General features: G+C 38.7%; 1 protein-coding gene across 3 annotated transcripts in view; it reads right to left on the bottom strand.

Annotated features, from left to right (window-relative positions):
- The window catches only part of LOC131677840 (hemicentin-1), a 446,898-nt gene that overhangs the window by 140,343 nt on the left and 282,455 nt on the right, over positions 1–24,100 (bottom strand). For all 3 annotated transcript variants that reach the window (XM_058957903.1, XM_058957905.1, XM_058957904.1), the window contains 4 exons: positions 17,505–17,846; positions 9,525–9,635; positions 9,246–9,449; positions 8,990–9,141 (listed from right to left, as the gene is read on the bottom strand). In XM_058957903.1, the coding sequence (XP_058813886.1) occupies positions 8,990–9,141; positions 9,246–9,449; positions 9,525–9,635; positions 17,505–17,846 (809 nt within the window). The remainder of the gene's footprint in view (positions 1–8,989; positions 9,142–9,245; positions 9,450–9,524; positions 9,636–17,504; positions 17,847–24,100) is intronic.

Below are 24,100 nucleotides of genomic sequence, written 5' to 3'. Positions count from 1 at the left end.
ACCTTCACTTGTCTCCAATCGAGTGGGACAATGTTAGCCTCGAGAAACATATTAAATAAATTCAACAAGCGTCTCTTGGCAGAGTCAGGCAGATTCTTCAACAAGTTGAATTTGATTCTGTCTGGCCCCGGAGCTTTATTGTTACTCGACAAGAGAGCAAGTGAGAACTCCACCATCGAAAAAGGTGTTTCGTTCGCGCTATCGTGAGGAGACGCGGCGCGGTAAATCTTCTGTACCGGGGTGGAATCCGGACAAACCTTCTTGGCGAAATCGAATATCCAACGGTTTGAATATTCTGCACTCTCGTTAGTACTGTTTCGGTTTCGCAAACGCGGGGCCGTGCCCCAAAGAGTGCTCATCGATGTTTCTCTCGTTAGTCCGTCAACGAACCGACGCCAGTAACTACGTTTCTTGGCTTTCATCAAACTCTTCATTCGCGTTTCTAATGTCGCATATTGTCGATAGCTAGCGGGTATCCCGTCGTCCCGGAAGGTCTTATACGCGGCGGCCTTCTCCGCGTACACGTCTGAGCACTCTTTGTCCCACCACGGATTAGGAGAGCGTTTTTGTATGTTCGCGCCGGGTACTGGCTTAGTCTGAGCTTGATTCGCGCTGTCGAGAATCAAGCCAGCCAAAAAGCTGTACTCTTCCTCCGGAGGAAGTTCTTGGGTAGATTCGATGTTGTCGGATATCGCGGCATCATAGCTCTTCCAATCGATATTTCGTGTGAGGTCATACGAAATATTGATTGATTTCAATGGCCTTGAACCGTTATTGATTGAGACTACAATCGGCAGATGGTCGCTGCCGTGGGGATCAGGAATTACCTTCCACGTGCAATTTAACCGCAGCGATGTTGAACAAAGGGACAAGTCTAAGGCGCTCGGGCGCGCTGGAGAGCAGGAATCCGTGTCATTTCACCCGTGTTTAAAATTGTCAAATTGAAGTTATCGCAAAGATCCTGAATTAAGGAAGACCGGTTATCATCATAGAGGCAACCCCATGCTGTACCGTGAGAGTTAAAGTCTCCTAAAACTAGTCGCGGTGCTGGCAGGGATTCTAAGATGTCTTGTAGCCGTCGGTGCCCAACCGCGGTGTTGGGGGGAATATATATGGAAGCTATGCAAAGGCTTTTGCCTTTGGTTGTTACTTGACAAGCGACAACTTCAATACCTGTTATCGAGGGAAGGTTAATTCTGTAGAAGGAATAGTACTTTTTGATCCCCAAAAGCACTCCTCCATAGGGGGTGTCTCGATCCAGGCGAATAATATTAAAGTCGTAGAAGTTGAGATCTACGTCGGAAGTTAACCAAGTTTCACATCATGCAAATGCATCGTAACTCAAATTATTTATTAAAATTTTGAAGGAATCGATTTTCGGGATAATACTTCTGCAATTCCACTGTAGAACAGTGATCAAATCCGTGACCTCGTTCGATGAGTTAGCCATCGAAGGATACAATCGCTGAGAGGAGGGGCCATTTAGCAGTCAACTGCTTCAAAAATGTTCTCACTGTAGGGAGAAAAGCTAACATAAGACTTTTAATAGGATCAGTAATATTGAAAGTTTTTATTATCCAGTCCACTATGTCCGAGAGTTTTATAATTCCAGTGCTGTGATTACTCTCGAACTGAAACAAAGGAACACTTGGGATTTTTGATGTTCCTGGAAGTGCTGGGAACTCCTTCTCTGAGCTTAATCCTCCGAGACCAGGAGCTAATTGCTTCGGTTTGGTTGCAACACTTCCAATAGATGTTACTTTCGGAGCCCCGTCAAGGGACACCTTCTGGCCTTTACAAGGAACTTTACGAGAGGAAATGTTCCTCCTCTTCCTATAAATTCTAGGCACCCTAGTAGATGTTCCCTCTTGTGGGTTACCAGCCTCGCCCTCGTCAGGAGGCAAGTGAGTATAGATGTTTGCTGAGGATGGTGGCGTAGCATTCTTTAACATTTCTGCGAAAGAATGATTGGATCGTCCCGCAAGGGAACGTATCAGTTTATCCCCGCGTAGTTTGTACGCGGGACACGCCGAGATATCATGCAGACTCTCCGCACAGTAAGGACACTTTTCGGCTTGCTTACTGCACGAATCATCTAGATGATTCTTCCCGCATTTTCCACAGCGGGCTTTATTGCTACAATGGGTGGCTGTGTGACCCAGTTGTTTACACTTTGTGCAATTCATGACCCGCGGCACAAACAGACGCACAGGCAGACGAACCTTGTGCAAGAGGACGAAATTTGGCAAAGTGGTACCAGCGAAGGTCACCCGATAAGAGTTTGATTGGGGGTACGTTTTTGAACCATCCCCCGCAACTACTACTGAGTGCAAACGTTTGCACTCAAGTATTTTAACTGGCTGAAGTAAGCGGTCTCTGAAAATGCCAACCCCGTACTTCAGCAGATCCTCGCACGTCAAACTCTCATCGGTTACGACGCCTTCGAATTGTACTTTTATAGCTGGAATATACACGTTATAATCCCGCGTAAAGTGCTCACAGCAAGCAATATCGTTTGCCTGCTTTGAGTTGGCTAGCAACACCCTTATCTTGTCTGAGCGGACCTTTGAAATTTCGGTCACAGCCGAGAACCGTTCCGTCAGGTCTCTAGAAATCTGAAGAAGATTCAGTGATTTAGTCTTGGGCCGAAAGAAGACCACAAATGGACCAGTTGAGAGTTCTGGATAGCATTTGGGCCGGGGGGGAGCCTTAGAAGTTGAACCCGATTCAACTTCCATTTGACCGTCCGGAGAGGGAACCATAGAAAACGTCAACGCACGGGGTCAGCGCCCGCGCAGACGGAAGAAAGCAATAAATGTGTTACAAAAGACAAAAACCACTTAGCTTTAAACTGGTGTCCAACGATGAACCGATCCAGCTTATACAGCTGGCTATTGTTTAATCCTCACACGCGAACAAAAGACTGAGGACCTAACCGAACTGGCAAAATAACCTTGAATGCGGATTAACACTATTCTTTATCGCCTCACACAGCACTACGGACCAGAAAAAACAACCTCTGTCTCGATGGAGAGCTCGAAAACGAATGCAATATGATATGATCTTAGTAAAGTTACGCTAAATAGTAGAAGTAGAGAGTACGGCATCTCAACTCTCCCCGAAATTACCCTAACGCTTTAATAATAATCGCATGAAATATTAAAAAAAGACACACCCATTTGCAGTTACGTTGATCTCTAAATTATTACTCACGAAGAAATTTTTTTCTGTCGCTTTGAAGATCTTATTTCTTTCTATTCTTCAAGGTAACCATTTTTTTCAACATATGCAATAGTTTTGTTAAATATAGGTTACCCTATTTGCACTGATCTAAGCAGGGTGCCTCGCTAATTCATAAATTTCTCGCCTACAGTCAATGGAATGCGTTAATATTGACATCAACAGCTTTGCTTCGTTGTTAGGAACCAATATAATAACACAAATGCACTGAAATACTCCATTTGGCACCGCCAAGCTAACGCACTTGTGCCAATCAAATAAACAAAATGAATAAAAAACAAATGCACTGAAAGCAGTGTAATTCTCGTGTTTGAGCGCAACGAAAACTCGAATCGAGTGCACCTATTGTTGCGCTACCATTTAACTTAATGCGTTGAACAAAGATGGCAGACACTGCTCTAACCAACGGCTTCAAATGGGTAGGGTGATAATAGAAACCTGGCGAAAATGGGCTCAGCACCCTACTCGCTTTTAAATTTTCTTATAAATTATAAGAATGAAAAGTGAAAAACCGAATCATTGAAACAGACCTGATGTACCATCATACAAATAAGGTTCCCGTATCACCATTTCTAACAATACCTTATTTTTGCACTTATGTAAGATATATCTCATAACATTGTAAGAAGCTGTGAATCAAAGAACACGATTTTTGAATTGTGCGGCGTGCAAATGTCGCCAAAAGACATTTCAATAGCGGTAGAAGTGCCCCGCTGGACGGTGAGAATAGTTTCAGATCGAGAAATGCAAGAACAACTCTCCGCGAATGTATCCACAAATATTCTGATGTTAGCTCGGATTCCGGGAGCTTCCATGAAAAGTAAAACTTGGGTTTATCCTGTGCGTCCCAAGAGGAAAATGGCAATATCGTGGCCACGTAAAAACGCATATGATAAATAAGAGGCCGTACACTAATTACGTAAAGCTTGTTTAGAACTTTATAACCTCCCCCTCCCACCCAGATTAGACATCGTAAAATTTCGGTAAACTACTCTCTTGCCTATCTAAGATCTTACCATGATATTTGTAATCAACAAACCACATTATTAATTCATTATAAAATAAGGAGGGAAAACAATAAATATAATAGTTCATAAACATAAAAGAATCATTAAATGTAATCATTTGCAGTGATTTTATTTGTCTCCCAATCTTGAACAGTACTTTTTTCCAACTCTAATTTTGTCCAAATATTCTGCTTCGATATATTCCACTTCCTCTGAATCTATTTCTTTGTGATGTAGATCACAAAAGAGTTTATTATCATTTTTGGGTGACACGTGAATATATTTTCAGTTTCAACTGTGTCGCTTGTCATACACATAGCGCCGAAATGGCCACAGACGAATTTTCTTGAGGAAAAATATAGATCATGCTCTGGAAATATTCGGTATAGAAAAACGTAGACAATCGCATAACAAAACCTTTTCCGAACACCTTGCAGGTTTGCTTTACACATCAGATGAGTCGAGATGACCGATTGTTTCTCTGATGGTGCAAGAAGAAATCTATCGAGTAAAACTTACAACACGAAGGATAAAAACACTTCATCACTGGGAAAGCGTAGTGTGCCTCAAGCTTCCGAACAGCACAATGTAGCACATAATGTCAAGAAATTCCTACACCAGGAGTGGATCCGGAAAAATTTTTCGGAGGGGGTCCAAAATTTCGACTTTGGAATGTTAATTGTACAATACGTAACCTCATTTAATTAAAAACGGTTTTGGTAATCGAATCTGGTTTGGAATGATTTTGAACATAGAATGAATTTAAAATAGAAACTATTTTAAAATTTCTCAAGAAGCTAAAAATTTTCGGGGGACCCCCAAGACCCTCCCCCTGGATGCGCCACTGTCCTACACCCCCGAAAATAAAACCGCTCCTCACGTTGGCAACCATATCCTGCCGCTGTAAAACACTTCAATTCGAGGTCCGCCCTCTCTTGACCATGATGAACAATACATGCTCAAATAAGAATAATTTTCTCTTTTGAAACCTTGGTTGAAGCAAGTCAGTAGAGCGTACAGGTCGTTGCAAAGCGCGGAAGTCAATAAGGGATAGAATCTTCGGAGAGTTGATCTCGACTTCGACCACTTTCGCCACAAATAGTGCTTGTTGAATTTTTCTGCGTCAGACGGCATCGATCTGGGAACGGTGATAGGCACAAAGGACTCCGCCAGGGAAGGTCTCGTAGAACGAGTCGAACAAATATTTTCTGCACACGTTCAATTCGTAGATTCCAAACAAGCTGATGAGAACTCCAAATCAGACTGGCAGTTTCAAGTAGTAGAACCAACGAACAGTATGACGCCTTCATGCAGTGCGGACCTTAAAGTCCCCCGATTTTGGAAATAAAGCCGAATTGTCGAGTAGCTTTCGAGATTAAATCTGAGCGATGCAGATTGAAGGTTAGCTTAGCATCCAATAAGACGCCAAGGTCGCTGACGTAATCAACTCTATTGCACCTTTGCCCCTCGTTCTGGTATTCGTAAAGAATAGGATTGACTTTGCGGTGGAAATTTATAATCTGACATTTAGCGATGTTAACAATGAGCCAATTTCTACGACACCAGCCGACGAATGTATCCAGAAGCTCTTGAAGCCGAACGCTGTCGTCGATATTGCAGACTATGAGGTACAACTTCAAGTCATCAGCGTAAACCAGTTTGCATCCAAAACTAAGAAGCAAAGTAGCGTCGTTGAAGTAAACAGTAGTGCCCCTATGCTGCTGCCTTGTGGGACCCCAGATTTGTTCGTAAACGGAAAAGAGACACAAGAGCCAAGCTGCATACGTAGGACTCTATCACGTAAGTAAAAACTCAGTCAATTCACAAAAGTATTCAATGGTCGTTTCGATCAAATGCTGCTTTTAAGTCGATATACACTGCATCGATTTGTGCCTTTTCCTCCATCTGCGAATTGCAAGCTAACGTGAAGTCCAATAGGTTAGTGCTTATGGATCGTCTGTCTCCATATTGATCGGTAAAGTTGTAGCCACTAAATTTTCAGGAACTTCCATCGAATCAACTTCAGCTTCTTAGTCGGAGGCGGTATTCTCTGCAAAAACAGATGCGAAATAAATTGCAAACAGCTCACACGAACTCACTTACCTGTTATTTGATATTCAGCAAGAAAGGACGAACCCTCCCTCCTCCTCAGATGTTTCTTCACGTAATTAGTGTATGGTCCCTTAGGGTATGGTCCTTAATCGCATCGGAGAGCTACTAGTCTAGCGCTGTAAGAAAATTTCAAGCTTCATCAAGTGAAAAATCCGTCGATTCAGTTCAGAGACGAGAGCATGTTTGCCATCGCTCCCGTGTCCAATTCCAGAATCGACCCTTCCGTAAACTCATTTTAGATGAAAGACGTGGTCGATGAGCTCAAAAATGTGGAACTGACAAAGCATCTCGCTAATGTAATGGTGAGTTAGTGGCTTAAGATGGTAAAAACCCGGTGTTCATTCCAGAAGACGACAAAGTGAGCACGGAGATCTACATCGGTATTTCAAGTTAGCCTGTCCTCAGGACCGTCGAGATCCGCGTCGGGCCCCAAGGCTTGTATTACTGCCGGGCCCTTTTCAACCTAAGCCCTCTAGTTCAGTATGAGTTAGTACCTCTTCAGCCATGGGAAACTCGTGAGTCCGTGGTTTTTATTAGTCTCCGGTTGACTCATATTGCGACATCCACAGATAGCGTGCCAGACAGGTGAAATTTTGAATCGCTAACTTATAGCTTATCTAGAGTTTTAAATTAGTGCTTATGGTTACTTGGATAACGACACAAAACAATTAAAACAGAGTATTCTGCGCCCCCGGAATAATGCTGAACAATCTGCAGTTGCTGCAATAGCAGGAATAATACTTCCAAACCCCGGAGGGATTTATAATTTTTAACGGTGAGCGGATATATTTCGTTTTGCGAAACAAACAATTCTGCTTGATTGATAGTCTGGAACATAATCAGCACGTTATGTCTAACATGGTGAAATTGTAGGGTGTAAACATTGACCATCTTTAGCTCCCTTTGTACTTTTAACAACAGATCTTAAAGACCATCTCCAAAAGTAGATAGGAATACAGTTTGATCACAATAGGCCACTTTCTGCTTGTAATCGTCACTCATATTTTTCGACATAGTGGGTTAGAACACGATATTTAGCTTTTACTGTGCAGACAAAACGACACACGGATTGATTTATTTGCTGGTAACAATGGAGCAGTTTCTAGCTTTTGTTGTAAGCAAAATGAGAAGGTAGAAGAATCAGTTCGAAATTCTCGTTGAAAATTATTAAATCAAAAAGATTTTCAATTTACATAAGTTTATCTCATATTGAATCCAAGAAAACCATTTCTAATTTTCCCGGGTGTCCCTAACGTTGTTCTTGTGCTGAATGCTTCCGTATGAACCAACTTTTTCATACGTAACCATTTTATGCGGATCAACCGAAAATGGGACGTTTCATCAGAAAATACTGGTTATGCAACCATGGTAGATTCCTATGCGCAAATTCTACAAAAAGATACTGCACCAAACTTTGTGCAAAAGTAGCTAAGAAAAGCCCACCTACTATAACCCTAAGCAGCACATCGTTATCTTATGCCGAACCACAAACGGCTACAAAACAAATACCTACGGGTCTGACAGGAACAACAATCACGCCCAGTGACTCCAAGCCAACAACCGGCACCACCAGCAAAAAAGCGAACGTAGAAGAGGACAGATGCGTTTGTCCGTTGGCTCGCATTTCTGCTTGACGCTCTATTGCTTTATTCGAAAATACTGGCTTCTCAATATTTTGTAGTGTATTCCGTCGATTCATGCAATAAAACTCGTAGTATAAACATGTACACAAAGTAAGAACGTTTGGTTTAACAAATGTCAACTATCAAATAAAGTTTTCATTTTTTTACGCTTTCATCATCTAACAATTTAATAAGGCGAATAATTACAAAGAAATTACTATTGCTATTTTTTGCTCTTCTATGAATACCGGACGTGTTCGCCCATCTTCCGGGTGAAAACGCGGGTCCCCAACAACGACCCGGGCCCCAGGGCAATTGCCCTGGCTGCCTCCCTCTCTCATCGGGCCTGCCTGTCCTTCCGTGGTTTAAAGAGCAAAACGAATCAAAACCGAACGTGGTATTTCGAAAACGTCTGCCGTTCCGGGCGAAGGATATATAGCCACAATCCAACCCGGATCATAATCCATTGGATTATTTAGTATCGCGTCGTGAAGGACTTGGCCTAAACGTCACTCAAGTTCCTACAGCAAGCCTCAGAAAAACACTACCCCTTCCCGGGAGTAGCATAAACCCGGAGTACATACTAAAACCTTTCGTGCGTTTCGGAAGCGTATTGAGACCATAATTGCGGTAAATGGAAACTCGCAGTTTAAGACTTTAAGAAACATATTGTTTTTAAATTAATAAAAAAAATCAATGCTGAAATTTAGATTTTGATGCAAACAAAATCATACATACTGTACTGTAACATTTTTGATGGAATACGGAATACGGCGTGCATCATAAAATGTAACCTATTTTTTGCAAGTGATAATGATTCAACATAAAACCGCTCGAAGCAAAAATATCGGACTGTCATACACTAATAGTTCATTTACGCAGATTCTGTTCACTATCTATTTTAATATCGAAACCATTATCATATAATACTCGAAAACTGTCATTAATTTGTAATCACAGATCCCTTCCAATACAGTTTAACATCTATACTATATGTTTTCCACTCACGTTTTTACTTAACCGCTTCAGTTGGCGAGTCCCTTTCCACCAGGAAATAACCGCTTCCGGGCGGGATCCGGAACTCTTGCACTCGATATCGTACCGTTTATCGGCGGAAACGAATTTTTCCTTGACCAAAATGTGCACTGCCACCGGTTTCACTATGGAAAAAAACAGGATAGAAAAAAAAACGAAAACAAGTGAGTCAGCCGTGAGGTCTGAGCAATTAAATTAAAAGCTTCGTTCATAAACGTTGTACACTTACAATTGACGTCCAGCACTACCACCTTGTTATTCGGAGGCGTCAGATTTGTATTGCTGGCGACACACATCAATCGAGCGTCCAGATGCTGTCGCCCAATGTTCGGATAGGAAAGATGATTGACCGTCGTACCGTCCGGGCGGGTTTCGTACGATTCGTCTATCACCGTGTTGTCCAGGTACCATGTCACGTTGGGCCTTGGTCGACCTAGGAGTCACGAAAGCAGAGCAAAATGAATGAAAATCCGATAGAAATTTCCGCAACCACACGGGAAAAGCTTACCTCCTTTCACCTCGCAGACCAGCTGAATGTCGCTACCTTCGCTGTATGGTTCGACCGTGTTGGTTTTCTCCCGACGCCGAGAATCGTAGATTACGGGTCGATCCGGCGGAACTGGAAAGACATAAGCAGGTGAGGAGCGATTGAATAACATGAAGCTGGTTCTTTCAGAATACGGCACTTTCTATTTTACTGCTTAGTGAATTGCGATACGAACGACGCTCGAAAGGTTGATAATTGAAGCCCCTGTACTTCCGAAAGAGTGTCCCTCATGCAGATAATTACTACATGCTGGAAGTAGAACGCTTCGAAATAGCATATTTCCGTATGAATGGTTATTACAAATGGTGTGCCCCACTCGCATGGCACACCATTCGTTATTCATGGAATCATACTGGAACGTGTTCCATTCTTGAATCCAACAGCAATTATCACTTGAAGGTGGGACTTTACATGAAAAATGACGTTTAAAAGTAGTTTTTCAATACTCATTATGTCTACCCTTGTCGAACATGTCACTTCCGATTTATTCAAAAGGTTATGTACGTGATACTGTGAAAGAGCCTTCAGGTGTTAAGTTTAATAAAGAGGATTTTCAATAGCTGGGGGAAATTACTTATGAATTTGTGCCAATACAATAAAAAAGCTTAAAAGAAATCCATGTTTCATGGATGAACCTTTTACCAGACCAATATACACGGTAGGGCAATGTGGGAAGGAGGGTCTGATTTCCCCACCCCTACCGTTCTGATTTTTTTTTTAATTTTTAATAAATATGACAATAATGTTGAATACATAGGAGACATACATACATTCACTTACTGCATATCTATATCATTTTCTATAAGCAAACCATGTAATTTAGGCACGAATCGATAAAACCAACAGTTGATACAAGTCCATTGAAACCTATCGATAACAAGATGAGGTTGCCGAATGGAAGCGGTAGCTGCGGCAATGTTTCGGTTACAAACATAAAAGTATTAGAAGATTTCCACGGGTAAACAATTTATTACTTGCTTTTACTAATATTTGTATTTTTATTGCAAATGATTAACGCAGTCAGTAAAGGTATATAACGCACTGAAACTTGTCGAGGTTTCAATGTTCCGATACACTGAAAGCCATTCGATGAAAAAATAAGTTTCTTGTTTTCCTAATTATTTGATAAATTCAACGAAAAATGAAATAAGTATTTAAAATGTATTTTGTGTAATTCTCAAATGACAGTTATTGAAATTTTTTATTGATTTTGATTCAAGACGCACATCATACCAAAAGACAACAAACTAGCCAAGATGCACCTCTTACTGAAATACATCGAAGTAGAGACAGTCAGAGATGGGAATTATCATTCATTCGCATGATTCTTGGCGAATCCGTTCATTGCATTGACAGCAGCCAGTCGTTCATTCACGATCCGACTAAAACTCTCCAAATGAACACAACTGAACGTAGGTAGAGATGAGCTTCCGAAAAAGTGAACCAGGTAAAAGAATGACACGTACTATGTTGAATGAAGAAGATTGTGGTTCTTTATTCGCGGATTGAATCGGAAGATTGAATTGTAAACATTCACCAGTGAATCAACTTTTAGTTCACAAATGAATGTGAGATTGTATTCTCCAGTTGGGTTAGGTCAACTTTATACTGCAAATGTACACTATAATCAATATTGGGAAGTATATTGCACTAGAATCCACTTGAAATTGATAATGTTATATGCACGGAATCGTTTTATGAAGTTATTTGTGGGCATGCATGCTTGTACATGACATACATGAAAATTGTATAATAAACAATTTAGTATTTTTTAAACAATCCATGTTAGGCTTTCTCGTTTACAGCAGGGTGCATTTTAAAAATGTTCCTTTTGAAATTTTCGAGCATTAGCGGTGCTTGCTTATATTCACAATTCTCATCTGCTTTGCAGAGGAATTTTCTGCCCTCCTCCTGGATAACTTGCAACAGAATCTTTTTCTGGTTACAGCGTCGTTTCATTCTAAAAATTGATTTTTTTTTTCACCAGTACATTGCAAATTACTTACTTGACAATTAGAGATCACCAAGTGAAAGTTTCAAAGGTCTATAAACACGAACGAATTTTTTTTTTATTAGAACGATCTGGTGAATGTTTTGAAAGGAATCTTTGTGAATGAAAGAATACATTCATTTGCGATCCTTTCTGCTTTCATTCAAAACACTATATCTAGAGAAAATTTTCAATAGGACGTAAGTAACAATGAGAGATTCTCTTTGAGGTCTTTCTCTTCTGTTCATTACTTAACCATTTCAACATTTACTACTCCACTCTTTGCATAATATTGTAGTAAAAACCGTCGGCTTTCGATATGTACTGGAAAATTAGTACAAAGTGTTGTAATGACGTCGTAATAAACGAAAGAGAAAGTAAACAAAGAGAGGCTCTCAATGTTACTTACGTCCTATTGAAAATTTTCTCTAGATATATGTAATGGAGAATGAATCGTTGGGTGAACACTAACACTGCCGTGCGCTGTCATTTTTTTTCAGTTTTTTTGTTTTGTTTCTCGCTTTCGCATGAACGCGTAACTCTACACAAGAAGGGTTACCGAGATCGGGTTTCACAGTAGGAGCATGTTAGTGGATGATTTCAAATTGATCGTTTCGTGAAATGATTTTTCCCATGCCTGGAGACAGTAACTATGTTCATACAGGCTAGGCATAACGGTTACATAGGTTGGTAGTTGTCTCAGCCTGATAACCTTGTTGTAGCCTGTACCCAACCACCTGAGCCAGCACACAAACAACAGAAATTCATTGAACGAGTTACAGGGAATGAATAGGTTTGTTCCAGTACATGGAAGTTACTCCCTGTTGCTCCGGAGCAAAAAATTCTCGCTCCTTTTCACTCCGGTTTGCCACCAGAAGAAGAAAAAAGAGAAGATGATAGTACAGGAACGATTTTCTCCCTGTTTGCTCCGGAGTACTTCCAGTTTCTCCTGGTACTGGAACAAACCTAATACTTCTGCCCAAAAATGATATATACTAAAAAAAGTTGTCATTTTTCGCAAAAACTAAAAATTATATTAAAAAATTAAATTGCAGAAGAACTCATTTTTTACATTTTTTATATTTTGTCAACGAGAAAAGAAACATTTTGGATGTGACTGCATGATGAAGAACTTATAGCTAAAAAGTTTTTCTAACAACAACTTTATACATGTTTTTAAATTTCAAACTAATTGACGTACAAAACTGTAATTTGGTTACAGAATGTGATTGTAAGTATCATTTCAAATCCAAATGGGTCATTCAGCACGAAGTGATCAAGGCAAGTGTAATCGACAATCACGAATTTGAACAAATTTTGGAGGAATTGTTCATCTAGGGCCAATACATCAAAATCCAAATTTTTGTGCCAATTGAACCACCCCTCGGGCCATTAAAACACACCCGGTTTTGACAAATTGGTAAAACCTATATTTTTCTTTTGATTATATCTTCGGTTCTATTTATTCTAAAATCAAACCGCAAGATGCTTTTTGAAGGGAATTGCTCAAGAGGTCTAAAAAATATTTTCTTTAGCGGCAGTGCTGCCAACGATGCGATTTTCTCAGATAAAAATTAAAATTCATTTTTCTCGCCACACATGTAGTTTAACCCTTTGTAAGGCGGTGGCAACTATATTGCCACCTTTTCGTTTCGTTCGTAAGGCAGGAATATGAAGTGAAAAGTGTTCCAATGTTATGAAATCTACTTGTTAGGAGTCTGGCCACTTTTCTTATTACTTTTTGTTGAGAAACAGCGAAAAGTTTCAGAATGGTGAAGAGTTTTTTGAAGAAAAAGTACGGTGATTTCCTTTTGGACAATAAAATTAGCTCGATTTTGAAAAAAATACTGTAGACCCTATCAGTTGGTGATGCAAAATTGTAAAACCAACTATTTTTAATCCGAAAACTTGGTTTATGAATGGTAAAAATTACAAAGAAAAAAATAAAATGAATAAATGAAGGTCTGTAATCTGTGGTCTCATTTTTTAACTTTTCCTCAGAATCCAGGGGATATTTACTGTCCATCAGGTAATAACCAGTAACCCACCTTCATTTATTTCTGAATTTCTGATCCAGCTGGATGTGTCTTTATATTCGCACCAATCTCGTTGGGAACATACCAAAATTAGGAAAACTGACGTTTTCTAACGGGCGGCGTAGCAACTATATTTTCAAAACAGTTTTTATTACGATATATTCTAAACTAAGTGGAAGAACCGTGTTGCTATTAATATAACATTCATAAATACCCACAAACTTTGGGCCTTATAAAGAGTTAATTTTGAAAATTTTAATTCGATCGTGTTCCACAGACATTTTTACAGAAAAACGCTTATAATCTCAATGTCATCTCATCAGTGGCGTAGCCAGGGGGGGGGGGGGTGGGGTTGGGGGTTAAACCCCAAACCAAAATTAATTGGATTGAAAAAAAAAATGATACTGACGAATTTAATTTAATATTCCACAAAATATTTTTGGAAAAATATTCTCTGATCACTACATTGAGAACTGTTTTTAAAGCGTCACTTTTAAACTTTTGGAAAATTGTGGGAAGGGGATCTTGTAACTTATCTCTTAGCCAAAATCCCATAGTTGTCAAATTACTTCAATGTAAAATAAAATAACTGTCTGAATTATTATGAGCTCATTTTTGGAAAGATGCTTCAAAATATAGATTAAAGACAATTTTTCGAATGGGAATCTAAATTTGAATAGGTTGATTGCATATAAAACATAAGCTTATTTACCGAAAACTTGCATACATTTCAACATTTGCTGAAAATGTATTTTTTTAGATTGTGTAGAGTTTAAACAACAATTCAATATGGTTAACAACAAGAATAACATTTCAGAAACTAGTTGAAAGCTGATGTAATTTTGTCTCTAGCAGGTTAGGATCGGTTTTATGAGCATTGGATTTTTGTTGTATTATCAACTATATGAATAGCCTCTTAGCAGGATGCAATGAATGGCGTACTAAAATTTTGTGTGCTACGTACTGCAAGTTGTGAGGTTGACTAATGCAGAAAAGTAAAATTAATGCTCGATAAATTTTTAACGGTCACGATCACATTCATTCGAAACTGCCAAATTTCGATGTTAAGTAACATTGAAGAATTTCAAAACGTAAAACTGTTCATCTGCTGATAGAATAATTTTGACGGTTAATCCTCCTAGAAGTAATTATAGAAAAGAATTACTCTTCAAGCAAATTTGGGTCTAGACTTAATGTCTCCAGCAAAGTTTTCGAAAGTGCTATTTCAAACAACTTTGTCAAAGACATAAATATCCCACATATTCAGAGTATCGAAATATAGTAGTAGAAAACCTTTACAACAAGCTATTCTGAAATTACTGTATTTGATAAATCTCTTCTGCGGTAATTAAATAATAAATTCACATTGCGTTCAAGGTGCCTTTGAAGCTTACAAAAAAATAAGGGAACTGGATTTAAAACAAATAATTCCCAGATATTAAAAGGACTCAAAAACACAAAGAGTGATTCCCTTTTCAGGAGCTAGCATCAATTCGACGCTAGCTTAGTCCGCCCACCAAGTTAGTGTCGGATTCTGATGAGATGATGTCGAAACGCAAGTTTCAGTTCCATCCATCCATAATTTAGTTATAGGTTTTGTGTTCTCAACTCGCAATGATTGTTTCAAACAATTTTATCCGTAGCGCAGAAAAAAAGTAGTTTTCACCTAAATTTTTCTTCACTAAGGAGAAATATAGCATGCCCAGTCCATTTAAATCCCTATATGTTGAATTCATGTAGCCTTCATATTTTCAACAAAATTGTTTGAAATGACATTATCAAAAACTTTGCTGAAGGCACCATGTCTCTTAATATTTTTGTAAAATTAATTCACCATAATTACCTCTATGAGAATTAATCACTAAAATTTCTATATCAAAGCAGGCGCTGTTTTATGTTGATAACTTCCCGAAGTTGTCAAACCTTCAAAGTCAAGGATTGTTATATTAGGAGATCTTGAACGTTGAAAATTTTTTAGAACATTTATCCCACGTTAAAAGATCGCAATTTTTGACTTCATTGACATATTATACAAGAAAATAATCTATAGAGGTTTGAAAACTGTTCCATGTTGATCCTTCTTGTTTGTAGACTGGAATGACGTCTGTTAGACTACTTATGTTTTTGAGTTTTCAGTAATTTATCAAACTCATATTAAATTTTAAGATTTTTTCAAAAAATTTGCGATTTTCATCAAAACCCCCTCCAAACCAAATTTCTGGCTACGCCACTGCAGCTCATCCTGAGATAGATCGTATTTCTCATATAAAATTGCAAGCGCACAGCTACAAAAATCCAACTTTAGTATACTGGCTACGTTTCAAAAGTCGGCACAAAAATAGTATATTGCTGTTTTGAGGTCTAAAGTTGAAACATCCCTCAAGACTAGTGGCGTAGAATATTACACACACGGTATGCCGTATGTAAAGCTGTTGGTTTTGGATGGATTACAGCCCTTCGACACGGAAGCTTTCAAGACTGAGCTGGAAAAGCTAAGCTTAAATACACTAGCAGTTTACCCGGTGAATCGTCGAGCCAACGTAAATGACAGCAAGAGCTCCAGAGACCAGTTGTTTTTGATATCACTATATTCAATTTCCAAAGGAAACAAAACTAGCTGTATACGTATGAATTTGGTTCGATGCAGAAAAAGAAGAATAAATTCGTGCATTGTAATCCCATCCATTTGCATTTTATTTACGATTTTTTCTCAATTTCTAGTTCAAATATACATCGTAGCAAATAATACACCATCATATGGAACAATTCAATCCTTTACGAAATTCAATCAGTTTTATACTCATTATTCACCTGTTATCGGAGAAGAATAAAGCCCAATCGCATCGAACAACTATTGCTACGACAATCCTTTAACCATAGAGGAGGATACAGACTACCTAGAAATCACGTTCATCAGAACGGAAGCGGAAAGCTCATTCAGCTGAACCCAACAAAATCAATACCATATAGCTGTATCCCTGTACGTTTCCACTACTAAACTACTAATGGCAGCGATGATCGAGATAAGACAATTCCACGACGACGATGCAAAAGCTATTCCACCAGAAATCAAGTTCTTGCTGTTCTCATCTCGATTTCAAATACCCAGAGCCGATCTTCTGTCACTAGGGTTTTTGTTTTCGAATGTAGTTGAGCAATATTTTGTCAGAGTAAAACCACACATTCCGACATTCCGACTCTGGTTTGTACAGGTAGCATTCAGAGCGTGGCTAGTCTATTTGTGCTATCTTCATCAATCTTTTACTTGTCTCAATCGTACAAGCAAAGCACGTTTGGTTCCAGAAAAGGTGAGTCGATAACAAACTCCAGTTCCTTGGCCCGTGTTCAGCGAAGCGAACTATTACATACAATTGCATTTATCCCCCAAATGAAGATATTTACCTTTCCTTCTCTGTTCTTGTTTATCTTTGATTCAGTTTTGAGCAGGTTCGCTTTTCCTCCTCGAATGAATTTGTACTGATGGGGAAGACGATTCCGCAGGTTAAACACGTCCTCCATTGTAACTGACGGTACGAAAATGGTTACCTTTCAGTTCGTTGCCTTCCGGCGTGAATTGAAAATACGTGAAATATTATATAATCTGTGAATTTGAAGTTAAAATGTTCCCTAAACAGGAGACATTTCTAAATAGGCGCGAAACAAATTAGAAACACACAAGAGTTTTATTGAGCCCTTATCCTTCTCTCTTGAGGATGGCTGAAAAACTTTTCCGATCCGGTAGTCCCCCTCTGGATTGTATTTTTACGCATTGCTTTTTCCAACATGTAATCGCATGCTTCGAACAGATGTACATGCTCCAGCTGGAGGATGGAATACAAGAACCTTGTTTTGCTTTGCATTTCGTTTTGTTGTTTGGCAATTTGAAAGTTTCATATAACTTTTGCTTTCCCTTACCTACGACTGTGAAGTTAATTTTAACATTCCGCGTGGGTGAGTTGCGAAAGTCCACCCTGCACCGGTAGATGCCTTCGTCCGACAGTTTGAGTTCGTCCACCAGCAGTTGGGCCGGATGGCTGGTTGCTCGGAAGAACGCCCTTTTGCCAAAGTATTTCTCCGACGAAAAAAGACGTGCCTGTGCCACCTGCCGTCCTCGGATGTCGAAATTGTAAAGTGGCTCGTTGTCCTCCTCCTTGAACCAAAGCACCATGTAAACCGCGTCGTCCCGCTCCAGCGGCCGGATGTCGCATGGAAGACTCGCCTGCTTACCGAGCACACCACTCACCAGCGTGATGGGAACTAAGAAGAAAGAGTTGAGAAAAATAACGGAATTAGTATACTAAGAAAAAGGAGCGCAATCGTCTGTTTGTAATCAAAGTATTTTATTATGCGGCGTCATAAAGCGAATCGTGCTTGAATCTTCTGTAGCTTGAGTTGTATACGAGCTCGATCAAAGGCTGAATTCAGAAACATTAGTTGTGTTTAATGGTGGAAACGATGTACTCAATATAAAATAGTAAGATAATATTACATACATGTTTTCAGTGCATGTTTCCAGGATAAGAGAACTCAACATGGTATGGTAGTTAATACCAAGTGCTGAATAGTGTTTACCTAAAATATGGCCATGGTGCGATTGTTAAGGTACTGATGCCAGTTGTTGTACGATCGAGCCTCGATAAAGTAGGGTAGTGTTAATAAGATTGTATCAGTCACAAATATTTTTATATGTTTATTTGACACGACATATAACGTAGGTTTGCGATTGTTCTGAATGCTTTAAATTAGCTACTGCACTGTAGAACCTTTCAAATATCAATGAAACGTAAACTGAAATTGAACATTTAACTAACTAGTTGAAAACCTACATGAGTTGAAAGTTTGTAAGGAATGTTTAAATGAAAACTTGCATCCAATCCGAAAATACCAACTGATAGTGCCGCAACATTATCAATTTCCACAATCGAAATTGATCCATTTAGAATAAGCGAAATCTGAATAATAGTTTCCGGTATTAACATTAGTGTTCACTTCTAAATCATATCGAAGCGGAATTAATATCACAACAATTTTGTAGTCCAACCTCACCTAACCGCCATAAATCATACAAGCGCGAGTAGGTTCCAACATCTGCGAAAAAGGGCGCGAATGGACATTCCCAACCCTCGACCACCAAACGCGCGGTTCTCCAAGCACACCAAACAAAAACCGAAAATACCCAATCAATTGAAATATCAAGTTATCTTCCCCTCGATCCGCTTCCACTCTGGATCTAAAAGTTCGTTATTCTACGCAATTATGGCTCGATTTCTTTTTTGCTTTCCAATCCAGCCCGATTTCGGTGGCCTGAGCATCGATGCGTGTGGTCAAGCATTAGTATTAGGATGAAATTAGATGTTTTGAATTCCAATTTAATAATTTTTATTAGGCAGCCTTTTTGTGTTCCAGTGAAATAGTATCCGATAACGTTACATAGTAGGGTGGCAGTTATTTTTGCGATGTCGGAATTTCGTCCATCGCCGGTCGAAAAATGAATAAAAGTATTAAAAAAATTAGTCGAAATTTAAGCAAAAATGGACCATTTTAACACGTGCCCCAAAGCGATTGGATTTTTATATGGGAAATATTTCATACGTTTTAAATAAAAATTCATAAGGTTTTCAATTCGATCGCAAAATTTTGAAATTTGGTGGAGTTCGAGAACACTATGAAAGATTTCAGACGGAAAGTTTTAAGCTCCCCTATTTTTTTAGAAAATGGACGTACTACTACAGTATTAAATATAAAATATTTTATTTTTGCTGTAATTTCATTTGCTAGTATTTTTGAATGAATATGGACAATCGCTTTATATGTATGTATAATTTAAATACATTCTCTTCAGTATTCTCTTCAAATTTATCCTTAGAGTTTGTTGGCCATACCACGTCTAAAAGTTTGTTTTGAAAGTTATTATGACATTCTCACGCAGCTTCCGATCCACTGGACTGCTTCATTGCCTTGATTGCACCTTCCGGGAAGCGGACAAACCTTCCTTGAAATGCTTCAATACAACACGGGCGGTGGTTTTGACCATTTTCAGCCCATTTTTTTGTGCAGATTTAATTCTATCCTTTGTTCTTCCATCGTGTGGCAATCAGAGACAGCATCAACTTCATAAAAAAATACAAGGGACTTCAAGAAAAAGGGTTCTAAGCTTTTAAATATTCCTTGATATTAATAACCTCCAGATCCGATTAACAACACCAACGAATACAACCGCAAGTAACTAGAGCTCGTCGCGGTTGCGGTAATTACCACAACCGCGCTGTAATTACTGCAACCGCCCCGATGATGTATCGATGCGGTACGACAATATTCACCGCAGTACAGTGGCGCAACTAGTCCAAATTTCTGGCCAAAATTATTTTGTACGTTTTTAGTCTTATTAAATTCCAAAGAGTAGTAAAAAGTACTAACTAAAAGCAACAACCAACATCACCAATAAATAATCAAACACCGATGAAGAAGGATTTACAACAGCGACCCAGAAGTACAAGAAACAAACTAGAACATCCGACCATGAGCATCATGAATGCAGTACCGATGACGACATGGACATGAACGAAAACACGAGAGAAGACGGACCGAATGACCCTCAATGTGCGGTAGACAAAATACCTCATTTTTCACCACCAAGGAAGAGGATCTCAACACGCAGCAGCAAGCTGCGTCAACAAGACCATATGAAAAGTTGAAAGTTAATTTTAATTTTTACACATTGTAAAAATCTTAAAAGATCCACGGCTCAGATAATGCTAACTATATTTTGGACAATATACGAGCAAATTATTACTGCACTAATCCTCCTAGTAGTGCAATGCAGCGCCGAAGTAAAAAAAAATAAATTCCACTTTAATTTTAATTTCTTCAAATCTAACGATATTATTGGGGTGTCGGTTTGTATGCTGCGCACTTAAAGGTTTTATTTTTTTTTTTTTTTTTGAACATAACACCACAAATTAATGCACTCTTGAAATTGGTTGATTTGCGATCAAATGAGCCTTGGTTTTCTTTTGTGCTATAAAGTTTTTCCACTAGCTCCTTTCCTAAATTGCCAAACTTCTCTTAGATAAAGCTATCAGCAAATTGTTTCAGCATTTGAAAACGACAACTTATTGTGAACTTTTTCATGCTTCAATCGGTATCTGGAAAATAAACTCGTGATGGATGGTACAAAAATAGCATACATAAATGAATGGAATATTTATAATATATCAATAATTAAAGAATTCCTAAAAAAATGATTCTACAACAAATTGTAAAAAAAATTCCATATGATAGTTGGCCAGATATTTGTGAGTGATTTACATAAAAATATGAATGAACTTTTTAATTAATAGGGGGAACTGGGCCAATTCGGACCTAGTAAGGGTATATGAACTATAGAACGGGAACGTGTCAACCGATTCAAAACTATGGGGTGGCAGTTTTACCCACAGTGCCTTGGATAAGTCACTTTGTTTTCCAAGTTTTGCAACCAATAATTTTTAATGAACTTATTTTTTGAAGCACTTACAAAATTGAGCCTAGTTAAGAATTGGATTGGTGATAACCCAGAAAAAGTGTTAAGCTTAAGGTGTCGGTTTTAACGATAGTTCCCCTATAGGTTTCCCCTTTTGGTGAGAGTTATAATATGCTGAATAGTTCCATCTTGCGAGATGATTGTCTAAAACGCCAATATTACTATATTTTTATATTCTAATTACGATAAGCTTCGGCTTTTGGTACATACAAAAACCACATCACAGCTGCCCAACAGGTCTTTGAACTTTTCAATGCAAAAAATAGATCAAATTCGGTTCCATGGATTGACGCTTGTACGTTCGTTGGAAACGAACAATTAGAAAAGGATCATTACTTTCCAGGCTCTAATTTGAGCTGTTTTTGTGAAACAATCCCAGAAAGAGTAGAGACATCGAAAAGGCATTGAAAGATTTTTAATAAAAGTATTGATCCGATTTCAAAATTTTTACATTTCTTGCAAAAGAAATGTATAGGATTCGCACGAATTTTTGAGATATTTTCTTATGCTTGAAGGGCCGCGTCTTATATAACAATCAACTCTGTCCGACGATTTCGTCAATATCTGTGTGTGTTTACTTTCTTCTAAATACCAGAAAAAAATATCAACGCTACTGTTACAGCAGTTACTGTGCGCAAATTATACTTGCTAACCATCATTTTGAAAAACAATGGAAAATAGAAAAAAGTAACATGAGCGTAAATGAGAACGAAATTTTTTTTCTGCTTCAAAATTAAATTAAATTGATTGAATAAATGATTAAAAACGATTACAAAATACTAATTGTTACATACGTAGTAAATCAACCAGTATTTTAACTGGTATTGTCACGAGTCCCATTTCCACCGAAGAACGAAACACTAACGCCAACCGTACACTGGGGTACAAATGTACCCCACGCCAACTTTGGCTCCTGCCACGAAGACCAAAAGCAAACTGGCTTTACCACCTTTTCCCACTCTTACTATAAACCATAAATTGAATTATGGTTACGGTACCAGACCGGTAAATGCCAAATTCTGATCTTCACACGGCTCCAAAGATAGCGTGGGGTACACGTGTACCCCAGTGCAACGTTCTAGGCTTAAAACATATTACCCATATTTTGAGGATTTTTTTTCTATTACATCGAACAGCTCCAAATTCTTGTTGTGTAATTTAACGACTTTCGTCGAAATTTGGTGTGCCTACTCTCGTTTGTTCCTTGATTACGGTCAACTTTTATAAAATGTGTGTCCTAAATTAATAAGCACACTTCAGGAATTATATATGTTAAGCACCGAGAAAGTTAAAGAATTTTTATCATCCTAGTTAGGTTGTTATATTATAAAGTACTTATGAAAAGTATTTAATTTTTAATGGGCACTGTATGAGAGCAAAAAGGATAGAGCTAACAGTACAACTACCGATATTCTTAATCTTGTGTACTGTACTAGCTAATGGTTTAGCATTCTTCAGTCATTTAACGAAGGATTCCGCGTTGAGCATGAGCATGATGACCGTACAATTAGTAGTTGCTACTCCGTGATTGACCAGAACAAGCGAAATTGCGCAGAGCATCAACAATTGGGGCCTGGGAGCAGTCATCCATCCTCAATGTGCACGTTTCGAGAGTTCTATACGTTGAAATGTCAATATCGGCGCTGGCCACGTCCTTACAGTCTTCGGAGAAGGGAAGTTAGTATTAGTGTGACGAACGTTATTATGGAGACCGTGTATACCTCTGCATCTCCTCGTTTGCCACGGGAAGGAGTTTTTGACGTAGGACTACGCGTTTGTTTTCGATATAGGGGTGCACGTTGCAAATTCTACAAAAATGCTATGTAACGAAAAGTGGTCCAATTTTAAACGCATATAATTCAGCTATCTCACGATAAATTTTCAAATATTTTGTTCATATCGCCCCGAAATACTTTTAAGAATAGATTCCAATAGATAAACCCAAAGATTTTTAATATCATGGCATTAAATATTTAAATAATGTACAACCTAGTCAAAATATCGCGCACAGAAGGTAGCGCTTCCCAAATCCGGCACGACAGATTTGTGCACCTAGCGCGCTACGCTTCTATGAATGACGTCATCATCGACTATTTAAAGAACGGACTTGGCCAGACACGCTCAGTTCCCTGTTGAACGGCTGGCGAAGCAGATCACTGCACTGTGTTTTTTACAGCCAGTGTAGCTGAGCTAGAAGTCCGTTGCACTGGCTGTGGAGGTACTCTACCCTGTGCCGTCCAACAGGCGACCGCTCCAACTGCTTCCTAAATGCCGCTGTAACGTTGCCAGTAAATTTTTGGTTTTACTAGCACGTGTATTTGCTATTTGCGCTTGAAATTAAGTAATGTAGTGGTAGTAAAAGTTTCCCATTTTGCTTTAAGCGCAAGGACAGTTTTACATTTCTTATAAAAGAAATGTATAGAATTCGCTCAAACTTTCAAGATTTTTTCCGAGGCCCGGAGGGCCGAGTCTTAGGGGAGAGAGGGTAACAGTGGATCAGCAGGAACTATGAAACATTCGCAATAAAATCACAATGCATGATCGCAATCGTCTAATTCCCTCATATTTCACAATTTCTAATTCTTTACACGTGTTGCTATATTTTGGAAGAGATCTGCTAACTCTATCTCTTTTAATGGATATTTGTTTGTTTTGTGATAGCCAGAGTAAATTTGCAATGATAAACATTATTCCATCTTTATGAATTACCATTCATTGAATAAATGTTTAGTCTATTGCTATTTATAGCAAATTTTATGCTCAACATTTGCCGCGAACAAAGTTTTTTGGCAACTACTCATGGTTCTGTGTGATTTCACAATTTTCATGAATAGACCCATTGGGTAACTGTGAAACGATGGCGTATGGGGAACAGTGATTTTTGTTTGTTTTTGTGGTCTGTCTCAAAATGTCAATGGGTTCCGATTTTCCACACTAAATACTACTCATATAGTGCAAAATTAGTAAATTTGGCCAAATTTTGTAGAAA

This window comes from Topomyia yanbarensis, chromosome 1 (assembly GCF_030247195.1).
Source record: "Topomyia yanbarensis strain Yona2022 chromosome 1, ASM3024719v1, whole genome shotgun sequence".
NCBI classification, from domain to species: domain Eukaryota; kingdom Metazoa; phylum Arthropoda; class Insecta; order Diptera; family Culicidae; genus Topomyia; species Topomyia yanbarensis.
This window is presented reverse-complemented; position numbering and strand designations above follow the sequence as displayed.